At 40.7% G+C, this 15,230-nt stretch overlaps 1 protein-coding gene across 1 annotated transcript in view; it reads left to right on the top strand.

The window, feature by feature from the left end:
- The window catches only part of RASGEF1C (RasGEF domain family member 1C), a gene marked incomplete at its 3' end in the record, with an annotated part of 31,424 nt that extends 20,244 nt beyond the window's left edge, over positions 1 to 11,180 (top strand). Inside the window, exons 8-14 of the mRNA XM_082005989.1 lie at positions 901 to 1,003; positions 1,106 to 1,185; positions 1,799 to 1,894; positions 7,089 to 7,184; positions 8,507 to 8,630; positions 10,677 to 10,749; positions 11,156 to 11,180. Coding sequence (XP_081862115.1) covers positions 901 to 1,003; positions 1,106 to 1,185; positions 1,799 to 1,894; positions 7,089 to 7,184; positions 8,507 to 8,630; positions 10,677 to 10,749; positions 11,156 to 11,180 — 597 coding nt within the window. The remainder of the gene's footprint in view (positions 1 to 900; positions 1,004 to 1,105; positions 1,186 to 1,798; positions 1,895 to 7,088; positions 7,185 to 8,506; positions 8,631 to 10,676; positions 10,750 to 11,155) is intronic.
- Positions 11,181 to 15,230: the final 4,050 nt, after the last annotated feature.

A 15,230-nucleotide genomic window follows, 5' to 3' on the forward strand; every position in this document is an offset into this window, starting at 1 on the left:
GGTGACACACAGGGGCTACACTGTTCTCTTGATGTAGTAGGAGCACAGTGTGGAATAATGAACCCTGCAGGGAAAAACGCCTTGAATTATCCTGTGAGATTTCTGCTGGAAAAGATTCTAGTGGAGCAGTATTTGTTATCTGTCATTCAAAACTCTGTTGTGCTTGTGAATTCCCATTGCATGGCTCTTTGTCCTGCTGCCCAATACTGTAGCTGTGACTAGTGTTTTTTTTTAACTTGGTAGTGATTTTATTAACTTGGCCCCATCAAAATGAAATGAATGTTTTCTCCTTTGAAAAGGATGTGGAAGGGGGGAATAGTAATGCTATAAACAGCCTAGATAGCCCGTGACTCAAAAGCATTACCGTTTGACAATCATCTTTGGAAAAGGTGGGGTGATTCCAGTCCAGTTAAAATGTGTATTTAAAATGCAAGCTACCATTTTCCTTGGCCATATTGCCGAAAGAGCCAGGAGAGGGGAAAGGGATTAATACAGTGAAACAAAGTCTTTCTGGGACAAAGATGCTGCTGTTACATGGGTGTGAAATCCTGCCCTTAGGAATGTCTGTGCTGATGTGCCCACTGACGTGAGGGAGGCCAGCAGGGAGCTGAGGCACTGCTTCGGGGCTGTTTGGCCTGCCTGTTCCAACGCTAAGACATTAACTGAGGCAAGCCTGGGAATTGCCGTGAATTTCTTCTGTGTCACTGCAATGAAAGCTTTGATTTTAGAGGCTGCCAGTCACCAGCATCCACTGGACTGGTGGAACAGAATTAGGGCCAGTGAGTGACAGACGATGACCCAAGTTGTACATGGACCCCTGCTATGTATGTAACAAATACCCAAGATGCCCTCCAATTCTGCATATGCTTATTAGAGATATTAATTTATTTTAATTTGCAGCCTGCAAAAAAGAAACAGCGAGCACAAGTCATCGAATTCTTCATTGATGTTGCCCGAGAGTGCTTTAACATAGGGAATTTTAATTCGCTGATGGCAATCATTTGTAAGTACAACTTCTAACCAGGTCTCTCCATCAGCTGTCATGGATGAAAAGGGGAAACCTGATTCTCATCCATGGCTTTCTTTTCTTCTTTCTCACTCACAGCTGGGATGAACATGAGTCCAGTCTCCAGGCTAAAGAAGACTTGGTCAAAAGTGAAAACAGCCAAATTTTTCATTCTTGAGGTAAAAAAAAAAAAAAAAAAAAAAAAAAAGTGCTGATAAACTGCTTGAATTATATTCTGGATTTTTTTTTGTTTGTGAATTTTGACATTTTTATCCAGGCACAAGATGTTTATAGACATGTTTCTGGCTAAGGTTTCTCAGGTGTAGTGAGGAAGGTGTGAAGCTGCTGATACGTAGAGGGAAATCGGAGCACTCAAGTAAATAAGAGGAGGAAAAAGAACAAAAATACGAGCCTGATTGCAAGCCATAGTGCTTCCACTGATGCCACTTTTGTTTGGCCACAGACACAATGCTGAGTGTAAAGCTCTCAAGGTTGAACAAGCTGAACAAGGCCCAAGGTTGGTTTTTGTATTGAGGATACCAGGATTTGGCATATACAAAACATGCAGTCCTTATTCTTCACATAAAAACCCAGTAAGCTGTTACTAGAAAAATCAAAGGTACAAACAGCCACAATCTGTAGATCTTTCACTGTATTTTCGGTTCAAGGCTTTTGTGGATTTTTGAAGATGTAGGCTAGGCTCTGTTCAGGGTTTGCTACAACTGAGGGTAAAGTTGTCTTCAGAGGACTCAGGTCGCTTCCTAACCAATGTGTCGTCTTTTGTGTATCTAGCACCAGATGGACCCTACTGGTAACTTCTATAATTACAGAACAGCATTGCGGGGCGCTGCTCACAGATCGCTCACCGCACACAGCAATAGGGAGAAGGTAGGTGTGACCACATTTCATTTATCCCCAAATGGATGGTGTGCATTGCTGCTGAGGGTCAGTGGCTCAAAGACTTGACGCAAATGCTTTCCTCCCTTCCATGGGACACCAGTGCAAGGGTTGTGCACTGCTAAATGCAATTGAAAATGTAAATCTGTGGCCAAAAGGAGTCTGAGATGGATCACAGGGCTTTTCTGGACTTGCTTTTAGACATTGGGGAGCTAGGGAGGTCAGGACACACAGCGTGGAGGACTTTGTTGCAAGAATCCCTGTACTCCTTGAAAATTCACATCAACTGAAAAACGTGATGGAACAGGTATTCCAGACTAAAATTACTTTTATTTTGGTATGGAACATCAGCCTGGCAGGCCCAGGTGGAACTGTGCTTTTGTTACAACTGTGCCAGCCAGGCCTCTGTGCCAACAAGCCCCTACTGCGCAGCGTGTGATTTGAGATAGAGAGCAAAGGGCATAGCACTCGGAGATGAAGTGGTTCTCCATTTGCATTAGGGAAAGATGACTTACCACAAGTCCTGCAAAGAAGTCTGGTCTGAATCCATTGCAGCAAATTTGGGGTGAAATTCTGTCCTCATGAATTTTCATTTCATTTGGTTGTTGCTGCCATCTCGGTGAACAAATATTGAAGTGTTTTATCAGTGTTTGTGGCAGATATGTAGCTTTCTGAGATGTCATTGATGCTGCAAAAATCAGATTGATGACATGTTAGTGCAGGATCCTCCTGCTTTGTGCCCCAGTGTGCTTCTTGTTAATTTTCTTATTTCTCCATTAAATTTTCTTCTTTTTTGTTTGTTTTATGAAAGAGGGTTTGTTTTTAACATTTCAGTTGCACATAGTCATAAATGGGTACTCTCTGCACAGAGCGTGGCTAAGGTAAAGTAGATGCTGCATGAACAAGCATAATATGGAATTTAGTATTCATTCACTAGAGGAGCCAGGCCAGATGTTACTCTCACATCGCTGTAAATTTGATGTAAATCTGCTGAAGCTAATGGAATCTCACAGCATTTACAGTGCAATGAGATCAGCATCTGGTCGCAGGCTGACTCAGCTGCAATGGGAGTATACCGAGTTGTTCTGAAAAGCACTGCTCTGCGCAAAGAAGAGTCAATGTCTTTGTATGTTTGTGACTGGCAGAGAAATTCTTGTCATTCTCACACTCTGCAGTGAGGACCTGTCAGTCTGAGATGCTTCTGCAGTTCGTTTCTTCTGCGACCGTCATATATTCAAAACAGTTGCTTTATCATTTTACTTAATTTCCTGCAGAAGTTAGCAATCTCTGTCATATCTCTACCCCTAGCGGCTTAAGTCTGAGGGCAGAGAGATTATTAGATTGAACGGAATCTATTTTACATAAGAAAAAGCCCATGTTCTGTTTCCCTTGTGTAGGTAACATTAGTTCAAGAAAATGTTCAAGCATATGATTTGGTAGCTACTCCCACTGGGTATTTTACAGTGTCAGATACAACAGAATTTGTATCAAGATTTTGTAATTCTTGCTGGATGAATTAAGGACATTTGTTTATAAGATAGATTATTGGTTATTTATTTTAATGAGTTTGAATAAAATTGAAAGAACATGGTCACTTTTTTGACAGAAAATGTTGTTTCTTGGCAAACTTGTGGCAGAGCTCACTCTGAAGAAAATTTTTATCTTGAAACTGAATTGTGCTTACCAGAGTTTGAGATCTGATCTTCTCCACCCCTCTTCTCGACAAGTGGCCACCCCAGAAGCCCAGGTGGAGGCATCAGGCCTCAGTCCATCTGCTTGAGAAGGAAGGAGCTCTGGAGGGAGCGCTCTTGTTGCAGACCAACAAACTAAGCAGTGGGTTATGTCTCACAGGAAGAACTGCGTGTAGGCTCAGAGGAGCTAATGTTTAACTGGCAACCTCACCAGAAACATTACTTTATTCTCTCCTCAGGGCTGGTGTCTTGGCCTGCTGAATTTTGAACAGCACTTGAGCAGAAGCACAGCTCAGCGCCTAAATTATATCCTGAGGGAGACAGGGTGAGCCAGTGACCTGGGGCACCCTCCCTCCTCCTACTCTGTGCACACATCTCACCCAAATCCCTCGTGTGACACCGGCCTTCTGGCACAAAGAGCACTGCCTGATTTTGTCACCTGCTCCATCCTCATCCTCAGGGTGCTCATGTGAGACTGTTGCACAGGCTGGAGGAGAAGGGTCTCGATATACCCATGGAGAATCCCCTGACCTCAGTCCTCACTGTTCTCATACAGCCCTTCTCTCTGTGTGTAAACGGCATAGTTATAACTACTCGTTACTTGCTCAGGAGCAGGCTTGTAAAAAGGCACAGCAAGGCAGCCCTCAATACAGCAGCAGAAGATAAACCTTCCAAAGTGCAGGGCAAGAGAACTGGTAATGAAGAAGGGCTGATGGTTTCATGCAGAATTCGGAGAGGTATACTTGTTAGGAACTAAGTCTAGTTTTATCTGTGCAGTCAGCTGACCTATGCCATCTCCAAAATTAAGTCATTCCACTGGGAAACCCTGCATTGTGCTAATGACATTTCTCTGGCTTTGAAATGTTGGAAGTATGTACAGTGCAGTACTGTGCGTTGTTTCTGCCTGATACTATGGAGGAAGAACATGTCCGATCTCATTAGCTTTCTTCTTTCTGCAGGAGGCAATTGTCCTTCAGCATGTGGGTGGGTTGGATGGCACGGAGGGGGGAATCAAAAGGGAGTGAAATACGAGTGAAATTTCTGGCACTAACCCCGATTTTATGCTAGCAAAGTGCCTGGGTTGAAGCCAACATTAGAGTGTAACTATATCCACTTTTGTTGCTTTTCCTATTTGGAAAAAAAAACATACAGGGTAACATATTTTTATTGGGGGAATAAATGGTGACCCAAAGACAGAAATCCCCTGGAAATCTGTAGAGAATTGGTATCCTAGGTATTGTAGAGAATTGGTATCCTTGATGCCTATGTCTCTGATGCCTTTTGGATGCATATGAGCACAAGCTCTACCCACACTTGGAGCTGGCTGGTGGCTTTGTAGCCGTATTAGCATGGCATTGAGCCCACATTCATATACCTTCCCTCTCAGCAAGGCTTTTCGTTTATGTTTAGTACCACTAATGATCGTGACCTAGCTCCCTGGCAGCATGGAGCAGGGCAGAACAAGCTCACATCTGCCTGCAAAAAATACATACAGAGAACCTGGCAGTAATTTCTAGCTGGGCATCAGTGTCTGGCTCCAGCTCTCTGTATCTTTCCACCTTAGAAAATCACACTGGTTATAGAGTTATCATTTTTGGTAGAAAATATACCACATAGACTGAATAGCATTCTTTACCTCATGTTGATTGATCTAGTTTGGATGATATAGAAGTGAATCTTGAAACACACTTAGCTCAGTTTGACTAGAAATTGTTCCACCTCACCCTGATAGGAGGGCTCAGGATTTTGAGGGGTTAGGCTGTGCTTTGTTTCCATTCCTATATTATGTCAGTGGGATGTATCGGGATAATGCCGGTGGCTCTTGGCATGTCAGTCCAGGGGTTTTTTTATGGCTATTGCACTGACATGACAGAGTTTATCTATGGCTGTCCCATAAAAAAGCCAGCAGAGATGCAGATCTTTAGCAGTTTACTGCATGTGGTATTTTATCTGAAACAGAAATTGGCTTCCATTTTCACAGCAAGAGTTGGTGGTGGCTTGTAGACTCCTTGCCTCAGTAAGTGTTGTCACGTCTATGACTTGCTCACACTCACTGTTGCATCGTGAAGGCTGTAGACTGGAAAATAACAGCTGCCAATCCTGTTCTAGGTCCATTTCATATCCCGTTACAGCTGATGTACAGCATGAGATGGAGTAACAGTAAGACATTAAATACTTAACTAAAGGATTGCTCCCTTGGCCTGTCTTGCGTGCCATGAGAGCATTTGTAACTTTGCTGCACACTTAAGCTACAGCTGAGTTAATTTACAAACCGAACAGTGGAAACACTGGACACTCTACCATGCGATGTGCTTCCCTTTAAGTTCATGGTGATTAAGTTTATACTTAGTGGCTTAAAAGACAGATGTTGCTGCCACAGGAAAATGCTCACTGAGGTGGCTGTTGACCTTAGAGCTCAAACCCTCCCAGTGGCCTTTTTCTATCACAGTGCCAGTGCTGGAGCGATGAGTAGACTCAGATTTGACTATCGAATCCCAGAGCCCTGGGGGTCAGCTTTGTCAGGGACTGGTCCTTCGTATTATCTTTCTTTTCCCTTTGAGTTATGACACAAGAGGACCCAGAGGGAGTCTGCTGAAGTGCTGGGAATGCACTTCAAGAGTGCTGTAGCTGGTTTTTGCCGTAGAACATCTGGCATCAAATTTATCCCTGCTGTAATTCCATTAATTTCAAGAGTCTTACCTAGAAGTAGACTTTTCCTATAGCAAATTACGACCTGCCTCTGATGGCATTAGAGAGAAGGCTTGGATCACTGCTATATGCCACTTTGCCTTAAATGATGCTCAGGGCTTATTTTGAGCACTACAATGATCTCTCTGGCTACTGTTGGCAGTTTCGTGTCAACTAACTTAGTATTTTCAATCCTACTGTCTGCAGGTTAATTTGGAGAAGCAGGTTGTACTAATCAGGCACCAGGAAGGAAATTACATGCCTCGAGAGGTAGCCATGCATGGAGCTGTTGAAAATGAAACAGCTCCTTAACTGTTTGTAGGCAAGTCCTTTGTCATCGAATTTTATTCTGTCTTTCCTTGTTCAGGGACAATACTGGTTCTTTGGTTCCCAGCTGTCTTTAAATTGCTCGAATTGTGTATTCAACATCTTTGCTTATAAAGACCCAACAGAGAAAGGAAGAGTTCTGCCATTTTATTTTGCTCTTTGCTGTCTGATCTTGTCGTCAAACAGTGAGGCTGCTAATAATAAGCTCGGTTATTAGCATTTTCTTAGTCATGTTACTTTGCTGAGTGAACATTGTCTTCAGTTCATATTCACTTCAGCGTACATCCTCCTGATGGCTGAAGGTGCCTCTGTACCTTACTGCCCTTATGCTTGCCTGTCACTATACTGCTTTTTAAGTGCACAGAACACTGAAAAGTTAGTATTTCTTTTTTTCTCCTCTCTCTCCTGATTGAGTTCTTCTTTCATGCAGAGAAAATAGTGAACTGGAAAGATAATAGTTATGTCATTTCTCTTCACAGATTGTGATCCCCTTCTTCAGCCTACTGATCAAAGACATTTATTTTTTGAACGAAGGATGTGCTAATCGCCTTCCAAATGGACACGTCAACTTTGAAGTAAGATCTGAAAATTGTTTTCATCTATCCCATTCTGACAGCACTATCTGAGACTGTTGGCCTGCAATTTCAGTGCAGGCCAACAAAGTCTGAATATGCCAAAAGGAATGATCTCAAGTGACTGTGTGAAGGTTAAACCAATCCCAGAATGTTTTTTAAAAGAATTAATAAGTATATTTAAGATAAACATTACACGCAGATCATCCTAACTTGCTTTATGTTGGTTGGCTGCTAGAAACATAATGTCAGTAGTATAAATGATTATACTTACGGCTTGGAGGGCAAGATAACTTTTTCAGAAAACATGGGAAACTATTTTTCCTGAACACACACAGAGAAACAAGTCAGTATAAAATGCTTTATACTTCATTTTATCTGCCTTTTTATCCCTTTCTCATTTTTAATAAAGAGGTTTGGCAAAGTAAATTATAAATTACTTGTGGTCATTGGAGAAAAACTAGAATACAAACAGAATTACATAAGGAGTACACAGCCACGGTAAATGTCATGCCGCTGATGTAAGGATTTGAATGTGTTATCTCCTGCCTGTAGGTTTTACACAAAATAATTTCTATTAAATGCAGTAGAAGGATTTATATTCCCTCACAGCCTGGAACTAGGTAGTATTAGTCCCATATCCTGAGTAATCCCAGTTTTGTGCTGGAGCGGATGGTTTTACACTAGTACAACTTGTTGGGAGTGGCAGTGTGCAGGCACTCCGGTTTCTGCATTGTGGTGGCTGTGTTCTTGTAGGCTGGTGGAAGGGCAGAGGTGGGGTCCTTCTGAAAGAACTGCCCAGTGTCAATGAGAAAATACTTTCTGAGCTCTCAGATTCTTTGTAAATCATTTTTTCAGCATCACTTTGGTTGCATTAAACTTCTCCTTCCGTTATTGGCATTGTGAGATAGTGAGTAATGCATAAAATACTGAGCCTGGCATTGCCTTAGTATCAGAACTGTTAAAAGACCTAAAGAGTTATGAGGCATTGGAGTCACTCCACTTTATGTAATTTATATCTAATTCTGCTCCCTCCTGTTTCATCAAAGTTTGTCTTCTAAAGTACATATGTGTAACCCATAACTTTGTTAATGGATACATTTTCATCTAAGTACAAACTGAATTGGCTTGCAAGAAGGAATGTAGCGCACCCTTTCCTCTCACTTTCCCCTGTAAATGACCTGTGAAAATGTACCCATCTAACACATGCAAGGCTCTTTTCTCCTAATAACCTTGGGGTTGGCATGAGGAATCAGTCTTCTGCTTGGATGTGGTTGTATTAGATAATCTTACTGTATCTGAGTGTAATGGTTTTACGTTTACAGAAATTTCTGGAACTGGCTAAGCAAGTAGGAGAATTTATAACATGGAAGCAAGTGGAGTGTCCCTTTGAACAAGACCCTAACATTATCCACTACTTGCATACTGCTCCCATTTTTACTGAAGATGGTAAGCCTCTGTACAATCTCTAATCACTGAAAATATGTTTTTTCCTCATTACTAATTAACACTCTGATCCATGCTTTGGTGATCTCTCTCACTGACCAGTCCCGGTTCTTTCCTAGCTTTCCTGTCATGCAGCATGTTTATCGCCAGTCTATCGATGGGTTTTTGCAAGTAGAACCTTCTAGCTCATGAAGCTGCTGCCTGATTGCTTTTCTTTTGTCCATAGCTTCTCCATAAGGCACTGTCTAGGAAGTTGCCATTGTGGCCCTATTTTTGTAACCAAGAAAAGAGGCCACACAACCATGTCATGGACTGCTGTGAATGTCAGCTGTCCCTTAGCCGCTCATTCTGTGATAGATGGAGCCAGAACTAATCTCTTCAGTGAACACAGCCCAGGGCAATGGTAGTCCAGCTGACCTCCGCCACTACACCAAAGAAATATATCTACAGAAAAGAGTTTTAAAGAAAAATATTTTCTAGTAATCAATTTAAGCTGTAGCTATGAAAGCCCTGTCCTGAAATTATTTCTCTGATTGTCTTTTTATACTTATGTGTCCTCTTCAGTTTGGTATCCAGCATGTCAGACCGTATCATTTCATATTGGTTCACATTAGTTGCCTCTTGGTACGTTGTCACGCACAGAATTGTCTACAGCTATATTCCCATAAGCTATACTGGTGTTGGGTTTATTTTTTTTTTATTCTAGAGGCAGCTTTCTGTACTAATGCAAGTTAAGGAGACAAGACAGTTTTTATTTCACAGACTACTTCAGAACACAAAATACTGCTTCAAAAATCCTACCTAAATCCTAAGAATAATGGCTACCAAAATAGAATAATTAATTTGATTAAAGTAGTATGTATTGAAAGGAGATAGTATGGAGGCATTTGTTCTGTTTCTAGACTCTAAAGGGACAGAAAGTAAAAGTCAGAGGTATCTCAGAGGTGGTGTTTAAAAGTACAGTTTTCAGGCTGCTGGACCAAAAAAGGGTGACCTCAACCCAGTAACTGTTTGCAGATTTTCTCTCTCATGACCTCCTATATATCCATGCTGCTTTCATGAGATGCCCTTTGCAGAAGCCACTGCAGGCCTCCCCTGTTACCCAGGGGAAGCGCAGAGCAGAAAAACCTGCCGTGAGTAAACGGTGAGAGAGTAGATTAGAGATGCAGCAGTGGTACGTGAAATGCTGCGCTACACTTGTCACAGTGTGGAGGAATAGTGGGCCAACACTTGAATACTAAAATGCAATTGAATTGTAGCACGGACTTGAATACTGGGATGGTTTGAGCATTAAAGAATAAGCGTCGCTAAAAGCATTGCTAAACAGTCAAATGAGGAAATGTGTGTGAATGCAAATCACAGCCAATTTTTAAAAAAATCTGTGAAGACAGTAAGATATTAATGCATCGCCAGCTTTTGCAGAGGAGACTCTACAGCCTAGACACATTTTGGTATCATAAAATGCATTCTACAATGCAAAGTTTTGCAGAAAAAAAAAAAAGACTTGTTTATTTTCTTCTACTGTGTTCCTTCTCTGGTTTCTGTAACTCATTCTTATCTTGAAGGTGTTTGGTATTCATTTATGATACTATGTCCCCATAAGCTTTAAAAAGATTGAGGAAGATAAAGTTGTGTTAAGTAATGGGAATATCCTTAATTTTAACAAGTTTATTTGTTTAGCTGTCAGTTCTCGCTGTCTCTTTTTTTAATGTTCATATAACACTTTGGTAGCAGTGCTGTGAAGGAGTAAATGGGGCCAGATCTCTATATGCAAAACCAGAGACGATGTAACTGTTTAATATTGTTCTAAGAAGGTCATGCTAACATATTTTAACTCTGAGCTGCTTTACTGTTCCATCAAAATTAACCTAGCAGCTTTCCAAAGGTAGACATCTGAGCTAAACATCAGTCTCCTACCGATTACCAGCTACCTGATGGACCAGGAAGTTTTGAAGTTTCTCTTGCTGTGTGGTACAATATAAGACATACAAAAATGCAGGGACGGGGGGATTACTGTTGCTGTTGGAATAACACGTTTCCCTTTTCCAGGTTTGTATCTGGCTTCCTATGAAAGTGAAAGTCCGGAAAACCAGACAGAAAAAGACAGGTGGAAATCCTTAAGGTGACTACTCATTTTATCAGCTCATTTCTAAAGTACCTCCAAAGTGCTGCACTGATAGTCAAAGCTTGTAAAGCGCTGGCATTTAAAATGTGACCTCTGATGGAGGTCTTTTCCATTTAAGACTAATCTACAGATCTGAGGCTGCACTGATAAAAGGTAACTGTAATCTCAAATTATCCACTGTTTAAAGAATTCCCTCCACTCGAGCATTTATATAGTGCTGCACCCATGCAAAAGAGGCCTGGTGCAGATGAAAAATGCCCTAGGTTATCTTCTTACAGTTTACATCTCTTATTAGAGATGTATAACGGTTTGGTGTAAGTGAGAATCTGAAGAGAGTGATTTAAAAAAAACAAACCACCTTTATGTTTGCTTTTTTCATTGTTCTTATGTTTTAAATTTACAGATCCACTATTTTAGGAAAGACTTGAAGATTAAGAGATTATTGCAGTAGGTCAAGGAAAAGAAATCCGCAAACATTTTGCACTACTGATTCCAAAGATGCCTGTTTGGGATTTAGACAATTTCTTTTGTTTGAGTTTTTTGTTGGGTTTTTTGACTGCCTAACGTTGATGGGTGAACTGGATTCATCCACTGAAATCAACAGAACTGTGTGCACAATGACGCTTTTCTAACTATGATACATGGAGAGGAAGGACAGGCTATTTGTGGCTGTGCCCAAACTGCATCAGGACCACTGTAACTTGCCTCTGAAGGAAATCATAAGAAAATCAGGAGCATGGCGAACCATGGTACTGCGAAAGAGAATGGAAAAGTATAAAAAAAAGAAAGCAGAAAACACACATGAATATTTCAGAAGCAGGTGCTTCAGACAGCAGCTCTTTAAACCCTCTGGGGATTGTAAAATTAAATCAAACACAGACACAGCAGCAATCTGGTTAATTGCTGAACGAAGAAAGAACAACTTGATCTTACATTAGCAGTCCCCAAGCCTTGTTGAACAAAGCACTGACTGCTACAGGTATAAGCTTCCAGTAGATGAAAACTGACATCGCTCACCCATATGTATGTCACATATAGACCACATCAGCATGGGACAGTCATACAAACACCATGAATTTTTACAGCAAATAATCTGAAGTATGACTATTGCTTAGTTATTCTTCCCACCACTGTTGTTGCTTTTTCTTACTGTGAATCTTGGCAAATCTGAGGAGGGCACAGAGTGTAGATGGTATTCCTTAAAGACCCACCACCACAACCATATCTAAAGCTGAACCGAAGAAGCAAATGACTCTGGACTCAACCTCTAATGTATGTAGTGTATTCCCTAATTTTGTTGATGCTGAGATGCATCTTTTAGAGGGTTTTATCACACTGAAAGAAAAATGATACTGCATTACCATTTGGAAAAAAAAAATCTATCGGGTTCCAATTAATACAGTACTGTTTATTTTGTAACATGACACTAGGAGGATAGGAAGGGGGAGGTAATTGCTCTGAATTTGAGAACTACATGGTATGCTCTAAATTAAAGACAAAAGGTTTCAGACTAGAATGAATGCACTAAAGTATTTGTCATTCTTGAGCAGATGACCATTTTTCTCTTTTTTTATTTTTAGGATCTAAACCATGTTCACCATTTCCTTACAAATGATATGAAGTAGGGACTATGTCTTGTATTTGTTGTACATTAATCAAGGTGCTACTGGACCACATGTATATGATAATGAACTATATGGATATTAGATTCAAAACTAAGCCCAATAGTAGACTAGTTGTTTGTGTGTGGAAGGGATGTTCCTACCTGCCCCAGAAAAGACCTCAAAAAGCTTAAATGAAACCTAAATGCCACATGATAATGAACTTTGCATTTTGTTACTGACTTGATGCTGGCCTTTTCAGATGTTCCAGCCTTTCTCTGGATGTAACCCTTTCTTTGAGGTCAGTAATAGTTTTATTTCGATACAGAGTGATTCCAGGTGGCTGTAGTGTTTTGAAAAATTAGGCTAATCACAAAACCTGGCTGTGTTGGCCTATGCATTTAGCCAGAAATCTGGAACTGCTCCTGCCCTCTGCCAGGCCTCAGAAGTTATCCATGCCTGACTGAGTTGCTGAAATGTGAGGCATTGGTGAGTTAGTGTTTGAGGGCAGCTCTGACAATTGAGCTGATCAGGAGTATGGCAGCCTGAGACATGCTCTATGTGATACTAAAGGTTTGTAGTGTCTGCAGTGCAACTCTTATGTTGGGTTTTGATCTGTGAAACCCTGTGCAGTCTGGAGCGTGGCCACCTGGAATGCACTGCTCTTGCAATTGCTGAGATGAGCAGGACAGCTGCTTCTAGATTTGCCTATGTAAGGGCTTGGGGCAGAACTTCAATTCCCCTTTTCAAATAGTTCTATCAGCGCATGAATTCAAGCAGGGGGAACATAAAAATGTCATCTGTTTACTCAAGCTTTGTACAAAAAAACTAAGTGTAAGGATGGTACAACATCATTCCAAGCAGGGAATGGTCACTCTTCTGGTGATAGTGTTAATACGCTGTTTTTTAATTTTTGTACGTGAGCTGAGAGCTATACAGAGAAACATACACACAAAGCCATTCCTTCAAGCAGAACCATTTCCAAAATGATGTCATTAAAAGCCTGTCAAATTCCAACCAAATTTAGAGCAATAACCATAAACATATCTACAACAATGCTAATGCTTACATGTGCTTGTTAAATGGTAATTTTTTTCTTAATGTCTGCATCTTTTTAACAGGCATAGTGTGACTTCATGGTGGAAATGTTTTTTTTTAATTTACCTGAAACACAATGTAGGTGGATGGCCCTTTCTTAAAATCTGCTTTTTAAAATGCAAATCCTCATTCCTTTTCTAATGAGCCAATAGAGGCTGGTACTGCTGAGATTATAACACCCTGAAGATGAATCAAAATGTGATTTCTCATGATAATACTTAATATTCTTGGGCATCTTCTATGAATTTAGGCAATTTTGTAAGTATGAGTTTAATCAGATGTCAAAGTTTATCACTGTTGCAAACTAAACCGCTTTTGTAGTCCAAAACTTTCAAACCTCAGTGCTTAAAATGGAAGCATAAAGGTCAGATTTAGGTAAGTATTAAGGGCTTAGTGGGACTTTCAGAAGTACCAAATTATCTTTAAGCCTTTATGTAGTCAAACATTTTAAAGGTCTTTTTTCAAAGGTGCTAAACAACCTCATCTCTTGGTGAACACTGAGGCAATTATCGCTTTATAGAGGTGCGTGGCATATTGATCTGTAGTTATTTCATCTCCAGAGATGCTGGCTGCTCTTTGCAAAATGACTTGGAGATGAGAGTACACAGCAGCTTAAAATGAGAAGACAGCACTTTTAAAAAAGAGACTTTAGGAATCATAGCTTGTCTTCACATAAATTCATGGCTAAAATCCTATTGTTTTAAATAGAAACAGTGTAAAGCCTTAAGTCACAGCTGTGAGTTGCATTTGTAATTCATATTTGGCCTAACTAGGGTGTACAGCTTCAGATGGGAGAGTGGTTAGGGCCTTGCTTCACCAACAGGTTTTACAAAGTGCGAGTATGACTGAAAACAAAGGATGACAATTTGGGGGATAGATTTCGTCGAAAAATGTATTAACATTACATGAAAATGAGAAAAAGCACCTCCAAAACCTAGACTGTTTTCTTGCTATAAACGTGTAAAGGACTCCTACCATGCTGAAAAGAAAGCAATACCACTTCACCCCGAGCACTAAGCCGCTGTAAGGCATGTAGTCATTAGACTAACATCTAGACAAGTTACTAGTAGTAATGTCATGGCTTTCTAATTCTACTTTTTTCACTGGATTCACCTCCCTGACAGCTGCTTGAACTAATGCTAACAGAGAACAGAGTAAAACTAGATTTATAGGTCTGTAGTGTTACTATCAAAACCCTAAGCTAGTAAGACGTGAATATGATACAGTCTTTCAGAAGCATTAACTTAGCTTCTGTGTATACAGCAATATTTTAAAAGATCCAAATACATGAAATCACTTTGGCACCTCCTCTAGTGTAATCAGAGTGGTAGCAAAAGTCCTATTTTTTCATTTCTTGAGTGTGTCATTCTGCAGCATGGGCCTAGATAAAAAGCCCAGTGAAAAACAATGAGGGAATTGTGTGCCTTCAGCTTGCATTGAAGTCAGTAGAGGAACTTGCTCAATGCCTTTCAAAAGATACTTTGTCATACAATCTTGCCCTCAATTTCACATGAGCATCAATCACATTACCTAATTAAAGGTGGATGGATGTAGGTCTGCTGGGCATGACAGAATTCTGAAGCTCTTGAAATCAGTCCAGCACACAAGAACCCTGTGCACTAGTGTACACTGAGCTTAGCATATCGCTATTCCCTCTGTTAGGCAGATAACACAGTCTTGCCATACAGCGGGCTGGAAGCTCCCCATGTGGATAGAGGACATGCAGATCAGGAAGCAAACAGTGATCCCAGCCACTGCTGAGATGGCACTTTAACAAGG

This window comes from Phaethon aethereus (assembly GCF_964289735.1).
Source record: "Phaethon aethereus genome assembly, chromosome: 14".
In the NCBI taxonomy this organism is placed as follows: Eukaryota; Metazoa; Chordata; class Aves; order Phaethontiformes; family Phaethontidae; genus Phaethon; species Phaethon aethereus.